Source organism: Microtus ochrogaster, chromosome 22 (assembly GCF_000317375.1).
Source record: "Microtus ochrogaster isolate Prairie Vole_2 chromosome 22, MicOch1.0, whole genome shotgun sequence".
Taxonomy (NCBI): Eukaryota; Metazoa; Chordata; class Mammalia; order Rodentia; family Cricetidae; genus Microtus; species Microtus ochrogaster.
In genome coordinates, this window is record NC_022023.1 from 12,813,951 (window position 1) to 12,837,786 (window position 23,836).

Genomic DNA, 23,836 nt, shown 5'->3' on the forward strand with positions numbered 1-23,836 from the left:
GGAGAGCACCAGTGCTCATTATTTAGTTAAAGAAAAGCAACACCTCTTTTTTCCGTATTTTTGCCTGTATCTGATCAATGAGAACGAACTATAAATCGCCTTCAGTTAACACATTAACATTTCTTTGCTTTATGTGCCTTTTTGTTATTGCGGCTGTTTTATCAATTGATTGGTTACAGGCAAGAGATGTGAAGTCAGCCACGATTATAAAGCTCCACTTTGTCAGAAAGACCACACACAATTCTCAAAAAGTTGTACTCAGATTTGATCGCATCATTTCCAAGTGACCTCTGAGAAAGTGAGTACGGTGGCCTTGAGTGAGCAGCAGTGGCACGTGACCAAACTTCGGCGTGTTTCCAGTCCTGTGTGGATGGAGAGGGGCTTGATTAAAGTCGGCTGGCCCAGAATGATCCCTGGACAATGCTGAGCTGGATCTGGATTAAAGTCTGCCTGCTTTCTGTTTCCCTCCAGGCATTGGGGAACTGTTGAGCTGGGTGAGCTTGGGAGATTTCATGTCCAAATCCATTTTTAACACCCCCACCTTATGTTTTCATAGGACCATATGCTTTTCAAAATGCTTTTATCTATAGTATTTGATCTGTCCAGTCTGCTTTTAGCGTCTATATTTCAAAGGCCAGTAATGGTTAGGTTGGAAGTGATACCTATTAGGGTAGTGACTTTGAAATCATTTCCAGGTGTTTCCGACAGGCTGCATCTGAATGTGGAACTGCAGACTTTGTCTCCTATAACGAAAGCCTGCTGCTTGAGTTGTCCTAGACGCAAGTAGCCCTTGAGAGCTCAGGGTTTGTTATTGTTCACCCTTGTCTATTCTTAGTGAACAGCCTTAACTTACCGCAGTGTGGACGATGTCTAATGTGTGTAGGGAAACCTGATTACATTACTGAGGAAGAAGAAGGAGCAAAGAAAAACTCCTTAAGTAGCCAAGGAGAGACAGTCTGTTCCCCAGTTTGGGCTACAAACTGCAATGGAAGAACAAGGGAATTGGAGCATAAAATAATACTTCCGTTGTTTGTATTCAAAACTGATACAAGGATTTTACATAGAGCACTTGGACTTTAGATTTACCTTAGTTTTTGTTGCTAGGCATTAAACCTAAAGCTTTATACAATGGAAGCTCTACCATTGAGCTACACCCAAACCTTATCCAGTGTTAAATATTTCATGGGCATAGAAAATACAGTAATCCGTGTGTGTGCATACCATATATTGTATATGTACTATATATGTATAACAATTCATGCATACATATGAAATAGATATGCCCATTGTTGCTTACTGAAGACATAGGGGGAAACATCTGGACAAGAGTAGAACTCTGTTTACATCCTGCTTGCCAAGCCTCTCTTCTTTATACCATACAGATGATGACAAGATAAATGGCAGCGAGTTTATAGGAAATCTGAAGTCTTCTCTCCTTTTTTGGTAGAAAATAAAACTTGAACAGTCACATAGTACTGGACACAAGCTCCTTACCACTCCCAGAACAAGCATGGACGCTTGAGGAAGAGAACCAACTTCATCAGCCCAAGCAAAGAGGCCCACGTGAGGCAGGCCTGTGGGAATGAGCGATCTTTGGTCGGTTTCAGAGGGCATTGCTCGGGTTAAAGTGTGCGTGGAGAGAGAGGGAAGCAGGTCCTTCAGGAAGAGAGCCAGTGAGGAGACCGCAAGCGCTGTCGCCATGCTCACGCCATGCTCACGCCGTGCTCACAACATGCTCACGACATGCTCACTACATGCTCATGACATGCCAGCAGCCCTTGCAGGAAGGTTGAAATAGGACATTTGCGCCATCGCCCTGAGAACAGCAACAGTTGCTGCCTACAGAAGTCTTCAGGGAACACACAATTGTTCCTATTTAGAGTTCAAGGATTTTAAGCAGCAAGCATCAAGGAATTAACTTTGAGGCTGAGGTTTTAGAGAAGGGATACTCAGAGTCCACGTTCCGAGCTGCTCACTAGCTGAGATACAGCCAGAGGCCTCCTTGAGGCATTTCTCTTATGGAAGATGTGGTCCCGTGGGATTATAATGGAGCTGACAAATCATTCCAACCTGTGGATATTGTAGCCATCTCAAACAGCTGTAACATGGCTCTCACATGTTTGTGGGGATGCTGGTGTGAAGCCCAGCGTGCCCCCAAACACATAAAGATGAAGCACGCTCAGTTCTGTGTGTTTCATGGTGCTTAGAGGTAAGTGCCTGCGCCTCCCGCTTACCTGAGTACCACGCTTTCAGTTGGCATCTTAGCATGTACACCTTCTTAGTTAGAAGTTAACTGTGACCGTGTGGTGTAGTGATAGTGGGGACTTCCTGTGTCTTCATTGCCTCCTCTCAAGCCTACCAAGAGGTCAGGGCTCCTGATCTGTGTAATTCCCTCCATGGTATTTACACAGTGCCAGACGCCCCATGAGGTCGACGTCTCAGAATGTACACATTGCCAAGGAATGCCAGTGGTTGCCCGGCATTGTGAGGTATTCAAAGGGCCATGGCAGTTTGTAGCAAAGATTGCCTCAGTCATGCAAAAGGAGGCAAGGAGGTGTCGATCAGAAGTGGGCACTGAAAGAGGAGCAGAAGCAAATCGCAGACTGCGGCCCCCAAACAGCTTGAGCCACCAACTGCACTCTGGAAAAGTGCAGATTGGCCCTGCAGGACAAGAGGGGAGCTGTCAGTTCTCAAGAGCCAGTTGTTAAATTTCACAAAATTTGCCAACCAGTTTTAAACTCGGCTATTTTTAAAGACTAAATTATGCACATCTATTTATTTATTTATCTATTTATTTATTTATTTATTTAATTTTCTGAAACACAGTCTGTCTCAGCCGGGTGGTGGTGGCGCACGCCTTTAATCCCAGCACTCGGGAGGCAGAGGCAGGCGGATCTCTGTAAGTTCGAGACCAGCCTGGTCTACAAGAGCTAGTTCCAGGATAGGCTCCAAAACCACAGAGAAACCCTGTCTCGAAAAACAAAAAAAAACAAACAAACAAACAAACAAAAAAACCCACACAGTCTGTCTTAGGCCAAGGCTGGTCTAAACTTAAAGCAGTCTGACTTCCTCGGCATTCTGAGTGCTGGAAATACTGCAAAATTATATTAAACTCATTAAATTCTATTAAAAACAAGTGCACTAAGTGGATCAGACATAGGTGGCTGCTTCTGATCATAGCAAAACTCCGTGACACCAGAGCACCCAGAATATGGAGACTGCCTGGCGAGAGGGGCTTCAGCCCGGGCAGCATCTGCTCTGCCATCTTGTGCAGTGAAGGCGCGTGCCTGTGCGCACGCGGGTAGGCTGCGGAGGTGGGCTTTAGGCTCAGTGACCTTTCTCCCTGTTGCCTTTGACCTCTGACCCTATTCTTCTGTTTCTTTAGATGTTAGTTAAAAGTGGGAAGGAGACTGCCTAGAGGAATTTAAAAATGGGCAAAAGTGGAATCATGCGTACAAAGCTTCCTGATACTGATGTTCTCAAGAACCATGGAGGCTGCCGGGCGGTGGTGGCGCACACCTTTAATCCCAGCACTCGGGAGGCAGAGGCAGGCGGATCTCTGTGAGTTCGAGACCAGCCTGGTCTACAGAGCTAGTTCCAGGACAGGCTCCAAAACCACAGAGAAACCCTGTCTCGAAAAAAAAAAAAAAAAAAGAAAAGAAAAGAACCATGGAGGCTGTAGGCTCCTGTGGAGGAAGGCAGAGCTGTCAAATGTCTGTTCCCCTGGAAATGGAAAAGCAGTAAAGGCCAAGTCTGCAACTACAGTATACACGGCAACTCACCCAGCAGACGTGTTGATGCATGGTCTTTCTGTAGGACAGTGTCTCCCCATGTAGCCCTGGCTGTCCTGGAACTCACTGTGTAGACCAGGCTGCCCTCAATCTCAGAGATCCACCCACTTCTGCCTCCCAAGTGCTGGGATTAAAGGCGTGCGCCGTCATACCCAGCATGGCCTGTATTCTTTAGTTTTCTCATTTACTGATAAAAAGCTTTTTTATATTGAAGCTGTCCAGCTTTTGTTAATCAATTTTTTACTCATCTTTTTGTGTTTTGTAGCTTTGCCGGAGAAATGAAAAAAGTTAATGGATAGAGCTGGAGAGGGAATTGTATGGGGGAGCCTTGTCTAGAATTCAGGGTCGATGGGTATGGTCCACTGCGTAGGAGAGGAGGGAGCATGGGAGAAGTTCCGAGTAAAGTCAGCTTTCATTCTTTTAAAGATTTACAAGCTCGGTAATTTGCTGTAGCCTTTCTCTCTTTTTGCCGTGTTTCTCTTAGGAAGATAACGTCCCGGTCATGTTGAAGAGCTGCATGTGTGCTGGTCAGCCGGCTCAGTGTCCAGGTTCAATTTTGTGTTTTTGCAAATGGGTTCTGCCCAATGACCAGAGAAGTGGGGCACACCTCGTGGCATTGACCTGCTGTGAGTTCATGTGCGCAGCAAGTCCGTCCTGGCAGGAAAGGCCCAGCACAGTAGATGTAACAGGCAGATTTCCTGCACTTCCTGGTAACACAGTCGAGGAAAAGAAAGTCTCCTTATTTATTAGGTAAACAATAAACATCTGATTCCACTCTCTAAGCTCTTTTCTCTGAGTGTTGAGATTAGAAGATAAGGCTGATTCTTGTGTTTAAGATGTCACGAGCTTTGGCTGTAGATGGACGGTTGGTTTCCTGCCACTCAGCCTGCAGCCCACATGTCAGCAGGGGGGAGCTCCTCCTCTTTCTTACAGTTTAGTTAGCTTCCACTGAGGTTCCCAGTGTCAGATGGAATCCCCAGAATGGCCTAAGGCCAGGGCACTAGAGCAGCAGTTGAGTCTGCTGGAGTTCTGCAGAGTCTGCCTGTGCTGGCGAGGCCAGTCTGCTTGTTATGGCTTTAATCTGCTTCTGTGGTTTTTTGCCCCTTCACCAGGGCAGAGCTGGACTCTGATTGACAGTGAAATGTGACGTAAGCCCAGGCTTTGTTTTCCCATGGGCGGTGATGCTCCTGAAGCTGGTTAGTTAGAAGTCACTGAGGATAAGCCCGTGCCACAGTCTGGTTTGGTCAACCTCCACTGTGTTTCTGCGGCTCCCTGTGGGTGCCCAAGTGCTGTTTGCTTATCCTCTGCCTGAGATAAGACACTTAGAACTTTGATGATCTTCAAAAGTGATAAAAATACTTGGACAGAAAAGATTCATGAACTCTGGCTATAGCCAGTATAGTTCCCAGTGGGTCAGTTTGCCTCACGCTGTTTTAATATGCTTTCTGTGTAGATGGGAAATGGCTGCATGGGCTCAGTGAGCCCCACCCCCACCCCCACACACACACCGATGCGTGCTGCTCAGGTGTTTTGTCCTAGGTCTTGCTAGATAACCTGGCAGGGTTCTGCTGGGCAGACTTCCCAGCACTTGGTACTTTTTAGGGAATCCTGTGCTTGGTTTTGTTTCAGTGCTGGCTGCAATAACTCCCCAAGAAACGTAGCAGCTGCCAGCTGACCCTGTGCACAAACAGAACACAAGGGCCTATTGTAAACCCAGAGAGGATTCTCAGAAGGGCTCGCCATTCAGCTCTGCCAGCTCGGGCCGCTCTCTGCTCATCCCACAGCCTTTGTTACCTAGTACCGTGCTTCCAGCTCCTTCCATCAGATGTAGGGAGGGTGTCACCAAACCTCCTCTCAGCCAGCCTCAGTGACTGTGTAGAGCAGGGACAAAAGAGCTGGTAACTATTAGTGATGAAAGCTACCCAAAGTGGTGGCATGACACCGCCTGCTAAGAAGACAAGTATTTCCCCCAAAATAAGACTGGCTTTCCAGAAAAGCAAGTGAAAGCTGCCTGCTTAAAAAAAAATAAAGTACGCCCAGTTTATTTTTATCCCATGTGCATGATAGCAACTTTTCCTTTTCCCTGCATTTGGGATTCATACTTTTTGCTACTCACTGTATATCTCAAGGGCTCCTGACGGAAAATTCTCTGGACATGGCCTTGCTTGGTGCTGCTGTTTCCCTTCCCACACAGTCTTGGCAATAAGTGTCAGTCACTCCAGCTCTCTGTCCTGCTGGCAGGTCCTTTCACCAGTGCCCGTCTTATTTGCTTTTTCCAGGCTACCTGCTAACAATGCAGGATTCAAACCCTCTGACTTTTCCCTTGCAGTTGTCCGTCTGCTGTTGCTTTCGCTGGCCAGCTGTTCCGGTGATTAATCCTGACTTCGTGCCGCATTTGGTTCCATGTCCTTCATACTATAAAATACTGTTTACAAGCAGCTTGCCGTCTCCTTCTGCCAGACTTGTCCTTCCTAATGGAGTAATGCTGCAGGTTCAGGTGACCACTGTGGGAACCTCACTTCGCTTCAAGAAAACAAACCTCAGACTGAGTTAGCAGCTGCCTCAGACTGAGCTCACAGCAAACCTGCTGCCAAGCACAGGCTGAGGACCCAATGGAGAGGCACCTGGGTGCAGCCGATCTCCTTTCCAATCCAAACAAACTTTGTTCAAGTTCTACCTGAGTCAGGGAGGGAATTGGATTGCAATGGGTCTAAAAATGGGATTGTCAGGAAAATAGCTTCTATGTGTTTTTAAAAGCTAGGCGGGTGCCATGAGGAGTACAATTGGTGTGTGCAGACGGAAGCGGGAGTCGCCACCTTCCGGTGGAGAGAAGGCACGTGGATTCCGGTGGAGCAATATTATGACTGCTTTGCCCCTCAAAAACATGGCCCCCTTAACAAAAGGCTTGAGGAAACAGCAGAGGGGACTAGCCCTGGCCTGGCAGTAAGGAGTCTCCAGACCCATCAGGGACTGTGAAGTGAGGGCAGCCTGTGCCCACCCTCCCTCAGATTCCCCCTCTGTCAAATGGACCTACTCTGAAGACCTATGGGATTATCATGTATGGTTCTGTATTTAGCTTGGGGACATCTGTTTTACAAGCCAGATAAAGGTTGTTTTCAGAGCTTTAAAGAGATGCCTTAACTAAACAAAAGAGAGGGGATTCTGTTTCCCTGCTATGATACTAGATGTGGAACCCTGGCTGCTTCCAGGGCTCCCTGGAGGCTTTTCCCACTTTCTGAGGAGACTCAGTAGTATTGCCACAGCCTCTTCTGCTGCCTGAGCAAATTCCACAGGCCATTCTCTTAATGTGTGCTAGTAATATGAGAAGTGAGGCCCCAAGGGTGATTTCAGCGCGGGTTGCATTATCTTCTGGAGTTGAGAGGAGTAGCAGGTACAGCGAATTGGTAGAGGGACCTGGGAAAGTAACTGAGGTGCCAAGGAAGAAGAGAGCAGACATGGCAGGACAAACCTACATCTGAACATTGGTCTCAAGAGGTCTGTTCCTCCATGTGCCTTCCGGCCCAGTCCTGTTCATCCCATGGCTGATAAGAAAACACCTGTAAGAGCTGTCCCCTGGAAGACATTGGGTCACAGCAATGTCCCCTGTACCCACAGAGAGTGTCCAAGAATTTTTGGCACCTGTGAGCTCACCAGCCCATAGGAATTCCCAGGTAGCTGATGAATTCATTCCAGATAAGAATCCATATAACCTGGTGGGCTTTGGTGATTGTTGATCTAATGATGGTGCAGCAGACAGGCGTGGCAGCCTTGAGAAATATTTTGTGCTAGTCTGTCTGGTGGGGGCTTCTTTGCGGATGCTACACCAGCATTTCTGATTCGCACTACTGTGGATTCCCTAGTTTGCCACAGGTTGCACTAGGGACAGTTTACTACTAAGACAGAAGTCCTCTAATTTGAGCAAACGCATCCCAGAGTTCCTGATGGAGTAAAGGGGCCTCCCTCTTGGGAGGACATTACTGTCTTAGGAGTCCCTGGGTTTGTATCAGTTAGATTAGTCAGATCATTTAGAAATGACCATCCCACCCCACAGGATGCTGGGGGTCTTTACCTTAAAAAAAAATCACATACAGGAGGCTGTTGTGTAATATCTGTGGAGGTTTTCCATTTGTAATGATGTTCACATTGTCCTGCTGATCTGTGTTCTGCCGGGATGTTCCCTGTGATGCAGGCTAAGGTTTTAATCTCGTTGTGGCTGCATCTTAACAGTGGTGATAGTAGTATAAATGCAAGCACACAGCAGTTCTTCGGTAGCATGTTATATGTTAGCAGTAGAGATGTAAGTGTGTTTGCTAAAACGTTTTTTCCAAAACTATAGTGTAGACTTCTACATTTTTTATCTTTGGTTGTCTTCCAATGGATGTTTAAAAGAGCTAGGTTGTGGTAGAACCGTAGCATGCCAAGAGCCAGAGAGGGCGAGAAGACAGTGAGGCTGACTGCACATATTTGAGTAAGTGAGGCGTTTGCTGGAGGCCAGACATCTGAGGAGTCACCAGCATAAGGACTCGGCAGTGAGAGACATGCTGTGTCAGCTCTGGAGAGAAGGAAGAAGATGAGCAGACCAGGCAGGGGCTTCTGCTTTGCTGCCAGCTCATTTGTAAAGACTATGGGAATGGACTTTGCTACAGAATATTCTATTCAGTATTCTGTTTGTGAGATCCATCCGTACACATAATTCTCATTGGTTCATCCTCATCACTGTATGTGTGCTTACTATACTTTATCCACTATTTCTCTTGAGAGATATTTTAAGGAATTTTTCCAGTATTTGCCTGTTATGACTATTGTTGCTTTGAATATTTTTATGAGTGTCTTTTGGTGATTATATCTTCATGCTTCTGTTGGGAGAGAAATGGCTGGATCATAGAGTAGGCATATGCGTAAGTTTAGTGAATAAGAATCGAGGCTTCCTCTGACGGAAGTGTTGAGTTCTGGGTACTCGATCCCTGCCAACAGTTGTTTCTGCTTTTGTTTTTATCTGAGCCATTTCTTTATGAGGTAGTATCCCATGTTAGTTTCCCCAGTGACTAGTGAAAATAGATGCCTTTTATTTGTTGAACATTGATTTCTGATTGTGAAAAGGCTGTTAAATATCTATTTTCACCATATTGAGCCGTGGGCATCCTGTCTGTCTTCTTCGTGTGTAGATGTCCCTGCTACGTGTGTGACTGCAGAGGCCTCCTCCTCCTCTGTGAGTCTCTGTGACTTTAATATATTGTACTACAGTCTAAGACTTCGCAGCTCTTCTGTGATTAGTGTTTTATATTCTATTTTAGGAAGTCTTATTTACTCCAAAAGTCAATGCTTATTCTTTCTTTCTTTATTTATTTGAAGCTTTTTAGATAATGTGTTTTTAACTTATTTTCACCCTCCCCAGCTTCTCCCAGGCCATCCTTACCTCTGCAACCCCGAACTTTTTGTTTTTTTCTCTTTTTAAGGAATAATCAAAACAAACAAAATAATACTAAAACAAAGGAAACACACACAATCGTTGAGTTATTTTGTGTTGGTCAACTACTCCTGGACATGGGCCTAGGCTGGAGTGTGCTTGGTATATCCAGTGACACTCCACTCACTAGACGATAGAGAGCTAGAGAAAAGTGGTTTTCCCCTTACGAGTAGGTATCAATTGCAAATGGTTTCTTTGTTAGGGGCGGGAGCCCACGTCCATTTCCCTGTCCCACGCTGGGACATCTGGTACATCTGTCTAGATGTACCTTGAGTAGGTTGTGTTTATGCCACCCCATGTGCTTCAGTCCTGTTCTGTTTGACAGACGGTTTCCTCAGAGTCATCCATCGCCTCTGGTTACTGTAATCTTTGCTGCCTCTTGTGCAGAGGTCCTGAGCTCTGATGGGAAGGGTTTGATGAAGACGTCCCATTTAGGACGAGGGCTCCACTCTCCCAGTAGTTTCTGCTCCCTTGATCGCAGCCACTCGGAAACAATTCAGCAGTTCTTACGGCTTGTCAGCAGGCTTTTAGTATAAAATTGGCAGCATTTTTTCATTTTTTTATATTTATTTATTTATTATGTATACAATGTTCTGTCTGTGTGTATCCCTAATTTTTTCATTTTTAAAAGATCACAATATTAATTCTATTTCAGTTTATCTTATAATTGTTTTCCTTCTATTTATGTATATAATTCTGTTTATATAAAATCGTGTGTTCTGCTTTATCTAAATTTAGTTTATTTAGTGACTTAGAGTATTCTGACAGGTATACGTATTTGCCCAATCTCCAGACGTTTAGGCTGGTCTTGTCTACTTAGGAAATACTACTGTCTGGCGGAAGTGTATTGTACTAAAGGGAACAAGTAGAATGGCCATGTCAACTTTGAGCCCCTGTCATTAGTTATTTTCACTTATTTAATTGAATCAGTTCAATTCAATTAAATTAATCCATCCCTTATAGTACCAATCTTTTTGTTTTTTATAGTTTGATTGCTTTTTCACACCATTGTCAGCCACTGTAGTGAAACTTTTCCTACTATTTAAGATGATATTAATATGAAAAACTGAACTTCAAGTGTTTTTTACAGTTAAAAACTTTTAAATTTATTTATTTCCTCAGCAGGTGGGCAGCTGTCCTCCTTCCTGTGTGGAGGCTGGAGGACAGCTTGGGAGTCAGTTCTTCTGTCCTGGGGATCCTGGGAACCAAACCCATGCCATCTCACCTCCCCTGAGCCTGAAGTTCTGATAAGAGAGAAAATGTGATGACTTCCTTTTATATTTAGGCCACAGTAACAGAGCTGTCTTGCAGGCTGCTGCTTCTTACTGGGAAAGTAATGCAGGCTCTGGAAATGGATATTAGCTTGAATTGAACTGATGCATCTTGCTTAAAATTTAGTTAGCAGGCTGGGAACGTAGCTCAGTGGCACCCGTGCCTCATCAAGATGCAGACACTTGGTAGAGCATCAGCTCCACATTCGGGGCTACGGGTTCAGTAAGCAAGCAGTAATGGGCTAACACTGCTCCTGCCAGCAGGGACTAAGCTTTTGTGTCGTGTCATATCCCCCCCCCCCCCCCCCCCCCATCCCTTACCCGGGAGGGTGACAGAGCTGCTGCTGATGTGTAGTGCTTTCGGGAAACCAGCAGGGACTTTGAGAGTTTTCATTGTATAAAAACAACTTGTTCCATTGAAGGCTAAGTACATGTGATATGCTGGGCTTATTTTCAGAAATATCAATTTCTGAAGCTGTCAAATTTTGTAAATTTATCTGACCATTGGGCTTGGCCAATGTTTGCCTTCCCCAGATGTTAGGTGTAACTAGGACAGACCACTTTGCAACAGGTGAATCGAAGGTGATGGAAAACCTCCACTGAGAGTGTTGCTGTCTGTTTAAAAATACCAGCAAATCAGTCACACAAACCAACAGAGGGTAGAAGAGAAATTGTGAGTGCTTAGGGAGGAAGATGTGCTCAACCTGGTTTAATGTTTGCATAATGTAAACGTGTCAAAATGCAGAGTCCTCCGTTAACGTAAAATTCTTACGATTTTACGTACAAGTTAAAATGTGAATTTTAAAAGTGCTGTAGGAACAGTACTGCTAACAAAACCCAAGGAATGATCGTGTCTTCATCTGCCTCCCTTGGCCCCTGACACAGCCGGAAGCGTGAGTGAGGTACCCAGTGACATAAATCTCTACAAGGACAGAAATTGTATGAAATGCTCCTTCAGCAACAGGGTTGGGCTCTGCCTCAAATCACCGTATTAACCAATGAGATTCCAGAAGCCACTCCAATTCTGTGCCTCCTGAATGAACTTTGAAGTAAAATAGTGACCATTAGAAAAGCGCTCAGTACTAGTGGTGCCGGGTACAGGAGGGTCACCGAGTATGCAAGCCAGTAGTAGTGTGGCAGCCTGCGAGTTCGGCACAGTCTGGAGGTGAGTGCCTGCTGGAGGCAGCGAGTCAGCACAGCCTTCCAGAAGGACCTTGACTAACCTAAGGAGCAGGCTGTTCCCCATCAGATAGGAACCCAAACCTCCCTCTGGACCCCAGGCTCGCAGGCACAGGGAGATCTAAGTCTGGGAGTCAGAGACCAGTTTCAGTTTCTGGGCTCAAGTTGATTAATACTAATGCATCCATTCAGAGCATAATCCCAGGATTTATTACTCTGATCACTCAAACAATGGGAGCATTCATTCCAGCCCCAGGAGCAATAGAAGGCTGTTTTGTTGTTGTTGTTGTTGTTTTTAGCTTCTGTTTCTAAATAAATGTTATCGTAATAAAAGGAGGAATTTTGTTTAAATGTGTGAGGACAAACGTGACGTCACTCTTGATGTTCTGAGCACACATTTTCCTGTGCATGTGTTTATATTTCACTGTGCACACACTTAAGGCCACGGTGTTTTTTGTTTTGTTTTGTTTTTTTGGTTTTTTTTGAGACAGGGTTTCTCTGTAGCTTTGGAGCCTGTCCTGGAACTAGCTCTTGTAGACCAGGCTGGGCTTGAACTCACAGAGATCCACCTGCCTCTGCCTCCCGAGTGCTGGGATTAAAGGCGTGCGCCACCACCGCCGCAGTGTTTTAAAACATGAAAGTTCTCTTTCGTGTATGCTGCTGTGTATGTGTTGGGGAAGCACATGCATATGTACCATGTGGAGGGCAGAAGAGAACCACGAGTCTCTTTCTCGGAATTGCTGTTCACCTCCTTTGAGACAGATGCTTTCATTGGCCCAGAGGCCATTAATTAGGCTAGACTCAATGGCCAGTAAGCCCAGGAATCCTGTCTCCACTCCCCCAACAGTGGGATTACAGAACATGCTTCTACATCCAGCAATTTTACATAATTTCCGGGGATTGCACGCAAGTCCTCATGCTTGTAAGGCAAGTGATTTACATGCTAAGATACCGCCTCAGCTCCCAGGAAATATACTTCTTAATGAGCTCAGGGGGGAAAAAAACCTTTTATAGGTTACAGAAATACAAAAGCTGTAGAAAGGCAGTTGAGACCATTATCAGCATGTTAAAATTTGCAGCTCTCTGAGTGCTGAATAGTCTGGTGAACGCCCACATATTCGTCCAGGTTTAACTGATTTGGAAGTTTCCCTGTAATTGTATCCATTCTTTTTTTAGTATTGAGTGGTCACCTAAGGAGCCTTTGTGCCTTTCTGTGGTCTCAGTAAAAGCTCCCCCTGCGCCAGTGCTGTCACTTTTCTAAGGCTGCTGTGTGTTTTCCTCTTTCCCCGCTTTAGAAGGTCCTTGCAACCCGATTACAACTTCAGAGGTGTCTATAAGATAACATGTGTACCTGCATACATACTGCATTTTTAAGCTTTGAACAGTAGCATCATGTTGTTTGTGACTTGTGGAGCATTTTCTTATGCTGTTTCGTGTTGTTTTAGCTTTAACATGTGTACCTGCATACATACTGCATTTTTAAGCTTTGAACAGTAGCATCATGTTGTTTGTGACTTGTGCAGCATTTTCTTATGCTGTTTCGTGTTGGTAGATGTGAGGGAAGTTAATTTGACTTTCTGAGAAAGGGTCTCTCTCACTCTGTAGCCTAGGCTGTTCATGGTCCTCTGTCTGCCTCTAACTCTGCAGCATTGGGGGCTTATAGGTGTGTACCGTTCTCACCTTCAGCGATCTTTTTCTGCCTGTGTTGATTACGTAGTGTGAACTCATCATGAAGCAATTCTGGTCTTCCAGTACCAGTTACACTCTTCTTCCAGCAATGCCACACCTACTCCAACAAGGCCACACCTTCTAATCCTTTTCATCTGGTGCCACTCCCTGGTGACTAAGCAGTCAAACAATATGAGCCCCTAGGGGCCATTCTTATTCAAACCCCCACATTCCATTCCCTGGCCTTCAAAGGCTTATAGCCAAATCATGATGCAAAATGCATTCAGTCCAACTTCAAAATTTCCCCTAGTCTTTCACCATCTTGATCAATACTTTTTAAAAGTCCAGAGTCTCTTCTGAGACTCATAGCAGTCTCTCAACTTAAGCCCTATAAAATCAAAAGCAAAAAGGGAATCACATAGTTCCAAAATGCAATGGCTCAGAATATACATTACCATTCCAAAAGGGAGAGAAGGGAGCTTAGTGGGGAAATAGTGCTCCTCAGATCTCCAGCTCCTTTCAGCTTTGTTGACTGAACCGTACTTCTCTCTACTGGGCCGGTTCCTCATCCTGTTAGCAGCTGCCCTGGGCATGTGTCCCATGACTCTTGACATCTTCAACATCCTGGGGTTTCCAGGGCAGTCTAGGTTTCACCTTCACAGCTTCCTGCACTGGCCTCTGAACCTCCATGCAGAAACACCCGACACAGTCCCCTGCCTCACTCGCTGTCCTTCCTTATTTCCTTAGCTGTGGAGGGAAATTCTACAGCCCATTTCTGTATCCTTGACTTTAAAGCCACAGCCATGTGGCCAAAGCTGCCAAGTTCTGCTCCGTGGAGGTTGGAACTTGGCCTCCTCCTTCCATTGTGTTTGCATCAGCTTTCTGCTGTTGATGGTTTCTTTTACCGCTTAAGCTTTCCTTTAATTCCTTTCCACAAGTTGGAAGCTTAGCTGGGCGGGGGCTTGTCCTGAGATCACCACTCTCTTTATTCCAGTTAGCATCAAGTTTTTCCTTAACTTTTGAACGCCTTTAATCCCCGGATTTAGCTCCGTTTCATTTCCCAGTGCTCCTTTTCTCCTCACGGTATACATTTTTGTGTTCTCTTTGTCTCGCTTTCTCCTTTTCAGTACAGATCTGAATAAGAGTTGTTATAATAACATGACAGAGTCGATACCAGGCTGTCTTGAAATCTCCTCTGCCAGTGTCCTTAATCCAAAACTCTTCAATTTAGCCTCAGGCAGATTTTTAGTACAAGGGCAAAATGCAGTCAGTTCTTTGCCAAAATATCACAAGAATGGTATAAGACACTTACTACTATTTCTCCCCTCTGAAACCTCTCGAGCTGGACCCCCCCCCCCAGTCCAGATCACCTTCAGCCCTGTCTTCCTACTGGAATAACCAACTACACCCTGCTTAAAGTGGCAGCTACTCTGCTAGTCCAAAGTCTTCCATATTCCTCCTGAAGGATTCACGGTGATGTGACTCTTGTAGTTCCCCTAGTGGGTGGGAGACAGACAGATACCATGCAGAGAGAGCTTGGGTATAGAGGTTTCCTAGTGGGTATTGGAAAGGGTATAAGGGTAAGGAGATTATGGAGGAAAGAGATAAAGGGAGAGAGGGGCCGAGAAGCGGGGGAAGAGAGAGGCAATGGCTACCTCTTCAGAAGAAGGATGGACAGAGAGAGAAGAGGTGGAGAGGAGATGAGAGATCAGCTTGCCTGGGTGGGAAGCAGGAGAGATTGGGGTAGGCAGAGCTTGTCTTTTAAAGGGACAGGATACCTGCTCCCTGGTGCCAATGGATTTTTTTTTAACCCCATCAATCCAGATAGCTAATTTAACATCACCTTTCTTCCTGGAAACACAATTTAGAGATAAAATAATCTGCCTGCCTCCCTAATTTCAACACAGTGTTATAATTTAGTTATAAGGACAAATGGGAAGTAATCTGCAGTCAAGTACAATGCCCTTTGGAATGTAAAGATTATTCATGACTGTGTCAGCTTAGGTCACAGTTACAGATTCGGTTTGATAGGATATGGAGCTGACGACTGTGCCCTCAGTGGCTGTTGGTAAAACGGTGAATATCTTGTTTTCACCACAGGTTTGTTCTTCCTCTGATTTATGTAGTAATTCCATTTTTAAATTTTTAGTGTATATTTACCTACAAAAAGAAAAGAACAACCACCTTTGCTATTAAGATGGAAGTAGATTTCAGCTCAGATTACCTACCATTGGCTAGCTATCTAGCATAGACCCCACAAATCGTGCATATAAAGGAGCTGACTCCTGTGCATAGGACGTTTGTACACATTATGAGGTCATGCCCCGGCCTACTAAATGCTAGTAACAATTGTAACAGCCTTTAGTTCATCTGTAGTACACAAAACCTACTTTTAATACACATAGCCACCAAAACCTGGTTCCGTACCAGTTGTGTAAGTGTGAAATGGTGCCATGTTTTATATTTTATATTTATATTATCTTGATTTATATTTGTGTTATTGTTTAATGAGACTAAGATTTGGGGTTTTTTGCTTTTTAACATGGAGGTCTCCTCTTCTCTCTGAATCTTCGGTAGCTCTGTTCATCTTCATCTGTTCCTGTCGCTTTTCAGGACTCCTTGATTTACATTCAGTGCTGTGTTGTTCCAACTCCTTGGTACCCGAGCCTTTTTTTTTTTTTTTTTTTTTTGGTTTTTCGAGACAGGGTTTCTCTGTGGTGTTGGAGCCTGTCCTGAACTAGCTCTTGTAGACCAGGCTGGTCTCGAACTCACAGAGATCCTCCTGCCTCTGCCTCCCGAGTGCTGGGATTAAAGGCGTGCGCCACCACCGCCCGGCCCGAGCCATTTTTTGTAACTTTGTTTTTGTGTCCTCTGTTACAAAGTGTGTTTCTCACAATGTACTGAGGTCTGGGAGTCTTTGGGATTTAAGTGTTCCGGTTTTTCTTATTTCACATTTCATCTTTGATCCATATGAAGTTTATTTTTTAAGAGTTTATGACAGTGGTAATTTTTTTGTTTCATCCACTTATTATCTCACTGCCACTTGCTGAATAGGCCTCCTGTCTGCCCCCTTGGACTTACTCTGCACGTGCTTGTACTTGTTGGTCTGTGCCTGCCCCTCTGTTCTCTTCCACTGACCTGCTGTCTGTGCGTCTGCCCCTGGAGTTGTGTTGCTTTCTCACGGACAGGGTTGGGAGCTGGCCCTCCAGTCCCCTTTCATCTGGTCTGCAGTGAGCAGAAATAGCTCTCAGTTGGAGGTGCCCTTCTCTGGCTTTACCTATTCATTCAGCTTTTTCCTGGATTTCTGTTTCTTTGATTATTTTGGTCAAGATCATTTTGTACCTGAGCTGGAGTTGCCGTTTCATCCAGAAGGAACTCATTTCCTCTTTCCATTCGGAAATATTTGAGTTTTAGAGGCAGAAGGAGTCAGGTTATGTTTCTCTGACTTAAAAAGCACTTTGTCTTTTCTCCTTCCTCTTCTCTCTTCTTTCCTTCCCCCCTCTCTTTCCCTCCTTCTTCCTTTCGCTTAAGTTTTCCCTTTAGATAATTGTACAGTATTATTTTTAATCTACTCTAAGCACGTTATGCTTCTTGCTTGCTGACCTTCGCATGTTCCTCCATTTGAAACTCATCCTGAAGACTGTTGTCTAAACCAATGTGTTACATGCAGAATCTAAGTTTAGGTCAATGGGACAGGGCACAGAGCCCATGGGTGGGTGGGATTGTGAATGTAAATCTATTATTCTTTGTAGTTAACTCTTTGGTGTATACATGTGATTGATTAATACAGTTCATATTGTAGACTAAATGTAAGTTCAGAATCTGATGAGCTTGTCTGTTAGCCCAGCAGCTGCCACTGTGACCTTTATAATTAGTGCTGCCGCTGCTTCATTTATTGCACAGGGTTAGAGCTGTGATTAGAGTCAGATCCCTTGGTTCCATAGCAAACATAACAAGCGCACATGGGGACTGGAGAAAAGAGCTGATAGATAGCCTTTGCAAGGTCCCAGAGAGTGGGAACGCAGGGGTGAAATGTCTCCAGTCCTGCTTTAAGCTCCACACTGCGTCTGTCAATGAGGACCTTGTATTCTCCCTTGGGCCTACAATGGTGCCGTTTCAGCTCTTGAGAACACCCTCCCACGCACTCTGCATGGCTGTCTCCTTCTCCTCTATTTCAGTTTCTCAGGGAGGCCTAGAACCTTTTGATTTCTCTTTTCTGTAAACAGAATGCACTTGCCTTGTCATAACACTGGTCGTATCGTGCTGTAAATTATTTTTTTCTGTGCATTTGTCCCATCGGTTCTTAGGCTCTCTGAGGACAGGAAGTGCTCACATTTGTTCAGTCCTCAGAAAATCATTACACAGCGCCTGTTTGCATCCTTGCCCTTAACACTCACAGTATTGAAAGGCTGGGGATTTGAATGCTTATCGATCAGTTCTTTGAACACAGCTTTCTAAGCTTTGAAGTTTGAACACCAAATAGAAAAACCTCAAAAACATACTATAGAAAAAAATAGAGGGAGAAAAAAAGGTAAAGCTAAAATGTTCATTGCACAATGAATAATGTAAACAGTAATAAGAAATCACACACCTAGAAGAAGAGCTTTGGACTGTAATGTGTCCCTTTCCCACCATGACAGAATCTGCACTCTGTCCTTCTTTCCTCCCCTCCATCTTTCCAGTCTTTCACAAACCACAAGGGACAGCCCCGCCTGGGTCCCTAATCCAGGGACACCAACTCTGTCCCTAATCCAGGGATAGCCCCGCCTCAGTCCCTAGGTCCCTATTCCAGCTATAGTCTACCACATCTGGCCTTCACACAAAAGACTAGCGCCCATACTTGAAGTTCAGCCCCTTGGTCACCTGTCTGAAGACCCTCCAGCCTGTGCTCTCTGCCATACCCTGCCTGAGTGCAGGGACTGTTAGGACGAGGGCTTCTCTCTGTTGTCACTGGGGCTAGAACCCCTTTCTCATCTTACACAGCCAGCTTACCAACCATTCACGGCTCTTTGTGATTTGGTAGAGAGCATCGCTTCAGATGTCCTACTGAAGTCATGCCACCCTGTTTCCCTGGGCTAGCCTGTGTAGCTCTTATCTGTCGCGGTGTCACGGAGATGAACAGCTTCTTTTGGGTGCTCTCTCGTTTGCCTTTGGCACAATACCAGGCCACACTCAGGTGCCATCCACTTCAGGCTCTTCCCCTAAGTTCTGGTCTCCCATAACTGGCCGTGTTGACCAGACTCCATTGGGTCAGTATGTTTTCCACAGAGTGGACTCAGCTGGCTCCTTGTGATCACATCTTGGGCATAAATTGAAACCCTGTGGTGATATGGTTATAACTCTTACCTCAATGGACAGTTTGCTCCCTATTCTTAAATACACCAAAATTAAAAATTTATAACTCTTTAAGGTGTTGGTTTTCTCTTCTGAGGAAGGGGTCTCCTGCTTAGTGTAACCTGCTTAAGCACTAATTTTAGCTTATTTGTTCCTATGAGAAGAAAAGAAATGCCTCTGATGTTACTGTTGCAGGAGGGCTAGCAGGAGGCTGACAGACTGTTGGTTTCATGGGCCTGCTCAGCACACCTGACAGCCAAGCAATCTTCTGAATACCTTAGCTAGTCTAGACCCATCAACCTTGGCAGTGCTGGCAAAGTGGGCTTGGAAACAGCACGCTGATGTTTCTGGGCTCCCTCCACGGCCTCCCCACCTTCATGATGAGGGTTGGAAAGTGGGGTTCTCTAACACACTGCAGTTGAGTCCAACTGCTGAGTCTGGGTGACAAGAAGAACTGGAGCATAAGCTGGGGACAGATGATTGAGTCCTTGGGTACCTGATGACATTGGGCATAGGGCACAACCAAGGACACCATCCTGAATTTTAAGGCACCTGTACTTAAAAATAGGAAAGTGCCTGTGTCCCTTCCAAAGTGGCTCCCAGTGCTTGAACAGACCTGAGGCTATGTGAGTCTGCTGCTCCAGAATTTACGGAATCCATTGATTCTAGCCCAGCCAGTGTGGGAAGGGCAGGCTGGGGGGGGGGGGTTAGCTCTGATAATGTTAAACCTTCTGAAGCATCTGCTAGCTAAAGTGTTAACTGTGTATTTCCCAACAAATTTTAATCCCAGCAACCCTGTTAGCCAGGGAGTAGAACTTTACAAACCTACATTTTCTATAACACGGCAATGCTGTTTTCTGTGCAGACAGCCGACTGGCTTGTCTCCAGAAAGCAGTATTAGTACTCAGGGGTAGCTTCACCATCTTCCTGCCGGCAAGACAGCCTCGTGCAGGATGGACTCAACCCACGTAACAGAAAGCCAACCCACTTCTCAGTCTCTGTGAAGTATTGCTGACAGGTCTTTTTATATATCTTTTATGTATTGTTTATGCCTGAGCTACTTCTTAAAGCAGGCATTAGGGACAGTCTGGAAAAAAAAATGGCCTGCTAACATTACAAAATATTAATATTTGACTTAAAAGAATCAAATGAATGGTATAGAGCCTAGCCAGGGACTCTGTGCCCCATTGAAGAACTCAGCACTTACTTGGTTCTGGCAACTGTCATCCTGTCTGAGGTACAGCTAGCGTGCAAGACTCATTTACCTTCAGTCAGTTACAAGGGAAAATAAACAAGCTGAAATTTTTTTGCTCCATAAACTGCTTTTATCGCCATATACCTTAATCTGGCTTTTTCTGCTGTTGGTTTGTTTTTTTTTTTTTCCTTAAAATTTGAAAATAAGTATAGGGGCTAAAAAACGATACGCACTATCATTTGGGATTTTTCACCCGGACCCAGTCTCTATTTAGGAGGTTCTGAAATGGCGCCTTGGGCATGGGCCCCACCCCTACAAGTCCTAGCTGACGGGAATAGTAAGGGTTGGGGTTTGTGTTGAGAAAAGGTCTGTGTAGTAGAATCTGACTCCAATTCCTTATCATCCTGCTTCAGCCTCCTGAGCGGGGGTGGGGGTGGGGACAGACTCCATGCCTGGCTAATTATAATATTGACTGACATGACTGAAGTGGGAAGAAGGATTTAAGGTGGAGAATTATTAAATGTTATAGTGTGAAGGTATGTGTCAGAGGAGAAGGCGGGGGACAGTGACAGTGTGAGGGTGTGAGATATTAGATAATATGTGTGCTGTTTTTCTTTCTTTTTTTAGAACTAAATTTGGTGACATTATTTTTAAGGCAAAAAAAATTATTTCAAATTGTGTTTAGTGTAAAAACCAAGCTGCACAGACAAGTTGCCCTGTGTCCTATGAAGAAATTCTCAAAGAGATTTTTAGTCATTCTGCTGTGATTTGCCCAGATAACCTTGAATGGTCCCTTTTCTGTGTCTCTAAATTACATTTTAAAATAAATGAAATTGGTATAGCCTGTTATACAGCTGACAAAGGTCTCACGCTCTTTGGATCATTTCCTATGCTCTGAATTCTGTGGCATTGACTCTTTCCTGTTGTGGGGAACCCTTGTCATGTCAGCAGATCTGAGCAGATCTAAAGAGCAGGTTTGGTTGCTGGAAGAGCAGAAGGTAAAGCAGAAGTCAGTGAGCTAGTGATCAGGTTCACCGGCCATCTGCAGCTCCATCCCTTGTGGTGGAGAGGAAAGAGCAGCATTTGCTCCTCCAGTGAAACCATGTGCTCTGAGTGCAGGAAGGAAGTGCTGCTGTCAGAGGTTAGAAGCGGATGAATGAGGTCTGAACGGGAATATTTACTACGGGGTTTTCCTGAGGCCTGGCCTCCCTGGAGATGAGGCTATTTCTAGTAGCCCTGTTGGAGTCCGCCAGCTCCAGAATCGGTTAGATCCTGATACTGGGGAGAGAAACAGGAAACTGCAGCCAGGCACTTCTGGGTGCGGGGCCAGTGCGTGTAGTCTAAGGAGTTTAGACTTTCGTTGTGGGGTGTGCTGAAGTGTGTGCGCCTGTGCAGGTGATGAGAGAATGGACGCTTTCTCCCTTGCACAGGGAACTGGCTTCATGGGATGGTGAACCAGGAAGAACTCCTGTTAGCACATCAAAGCAGTTTCTACCAGTGTGGTCCGACAAGGAGAATACATTCCAGCGTATGTCCAAAGCCCTTGCCTGGGCTTTCCTCCCCCAGACTCGCTGACTGCCTGGACTGGATGACCTCCTCCTTCCCACTTACCCTTCTCAGTCCTTTATTTCAACACAATGGCTTCCAAGTGGTCCTTGCTCATGTTTGTTTCTTACTGTGTTCTAAAACACTGTCCACTCTGACTCTGGATGTGAGAGCAGAGTGTTCTTCCATCTCTCTCTGTAAGATACTCTCTTTACTCAAATCTATCCAGAGGCCATATGTACCCTTCAGAGTCTCATGCAACCATCAGGAGCCTGGAGAGGGAAGATTCTCTTTAAAACTGGAGTAGAATTCAGAATAGCTAGGGGCCTAAGTACTCAGTAGCCGTGCCACACTATAGATTTCTGAATTCCCTTTGCCCGTATATACATCTAGCAAAATGATTACTTTTGCAGATTCATAGTCTTTAAATTAATATGTATTTTAAAAAGAAACTACAAATCAGAACTTGAAATAATCGTTGTTTTCAGACAAAATTTCTAAAAGTGGGGCCTGGAAAGTGCCTGCTGTAAAAGCTTGAAGAACTGAGTTCGGATCCCAGCATCCACATAAGAACCCCAGTGTGAGCCCAGCCCTGGGGAAGGGAGACAGACCTATCCCTGGGCTCACTGACCAGCCAGTCTAGCCAGCTGGTGGACTTCGAGTTCAACAAAAGACCCTGTCTCAAAAAATAAGGCAGAAAGCAGTTGAAGGAGACACTTGGCGTCCACCTCTGGCGTCCAAGTGAATGTACACACTTGTGTGCATGCACCCATGCACTCCCAACCACATATACACATAGCCACACGAACATGTACATACAAAGCACACGCACATGGTGTCGGAGGCCCTTCTATATCTATTGTATTGGTTAATTAGTAAAAACACAAAACTACCTTGGTAGCTAGGTGGGGGAAATTATACTGAATGCTTTGAGAAAAAAGTGGGATCAAGAGACACCAGGAACAGACATGCTGGAAACAACCACGTGGCGATACACAGATTAATAGAAATGGGTTAAATTAAGATAGAAGAGTTAGCCAGTAAGAAGCTAGAGCTAATGGGCCCATCCATGATATAATTAATCCAGTTTCTGTGTGATTATTTCAGGGCTGAGCAGTCGGGAACAAACAAGCGGCCTCCTACTATACACACACACACACACACACACACAAACTTCAAAGTGATCATTTCTTTTATCAATGTAGATATACTTTCACTAAACCTAATGTAACTTGATTTGTCTATGTGAAAAAGAAAAACTAGCAAATTTCAATATTTTTTGGTTTGTTTTTTGGAACAAGGTCTTACTATATAGCCCTGGCTAGTCTGGAAGTCACTGTGTAGACCAGGATGGCCTGGAACTCACAAAGATCTGCCTGCCTCTGCTTCCAGGGTGCTGGGACTAAAGGTGTATGCCACCACACCCATCCAGAATTTCTGGATTTTTGACAAGAGTAATATTATCTAGGTTAAAAATGAATGAACAGTGCCTGCCTACTTCATTCCCTGTCACTTTGGTAGTGTGCTAGGTGCACACTAGGTCTGTGCTATTTCCCTAATTTAAGTTCAGAATTGGTCATTCTGTATTGATCCCATGGGTCTTTTTCTCTCCGCAGGAATTGGAGGCCTCCAGGACTTTGTTCTGAAGTCTGCGACTTTGTGCAGCCTGCCCTCCTGCCCTCCGTTTATTCCACTCAACTTTGAAGCCACCCCTATTGTGAGAGTTGCTATTGAACCAAAACACCCAAGTAAGATGACCCTGATTTTAGAAACATATAACTAATGCTGCCATGGATTTTATTTGTTTGTTTGTTTGTTTCGTTTGCTGTTTTGTTTTTGACACAGGAGCTCTCTACATAGCTCTGGCTGGCCTGGAACTTGCTATGGAACCAGACTGGCCTCAGACTCAGAGGTCTGCCCTGCCTTTGTCTCCTGAGTGCTAGGATTAGAGTGTACACCTCCACACTCAGCTTGCTTCACCTTTGTAATGTGTGTATTTATTTGTCCCCCTGTGACCTAGCTGTTCCTGGTGCCTGGTAATGGTCAGTGAAGAAGCTGCAGACCCTCCTTAAGAGACGGTAGAGCAAGTCTGTGAAAGGCAGTTTTCTGCTATAGGAATTGTGTGATCACCTCATGACATCTGGACCTGTGCTTTCTTCTTCTCCCTAGATCTAAAACCTGAAAACCTTTTCTCCCTTCAAGTTATAAGGCGTAGACTTAGCTGATCATGGTTTACAGTTACCCAGTTGGTATATGTACAAAAATCTCCCATAAAAGTGTAGTTACTTTATTTCTCAATTTTAAAAAAATAATTTCTATTTTTCGTGTTTTATGATATGCACAAACACGAACAGAAAACCTAATGCATCTGGGAAATCCTATTCAG

The 23,836-nt window shown here is 44.9% G+C and overlaps 1 protein-coding gene across 2 annotated transcripts in view; it reads left to right on the forward strand.

Moving 5' to 3' along the window:
* Efl1 (elongation factor like GTPase 1) overlaps positions 1-23,836 on the forward strand; it is a 100,326-nt gene that overhangs the window by 54,401 nt on the left and 22,089 nt on the right. For both annotated transcript variants that reach the window (XM_005357682.3, XM_026784390.1), the window contains one exon: positions 23,067-23,198. In XM_005357682.3, the coding sequence (XP_005357739.1) occupies positions 23,067-23,198 (132 nt within the window). The remainder of the gene's footprint in view (positions 1-23,066; positions 23,199-23,836) is intronic.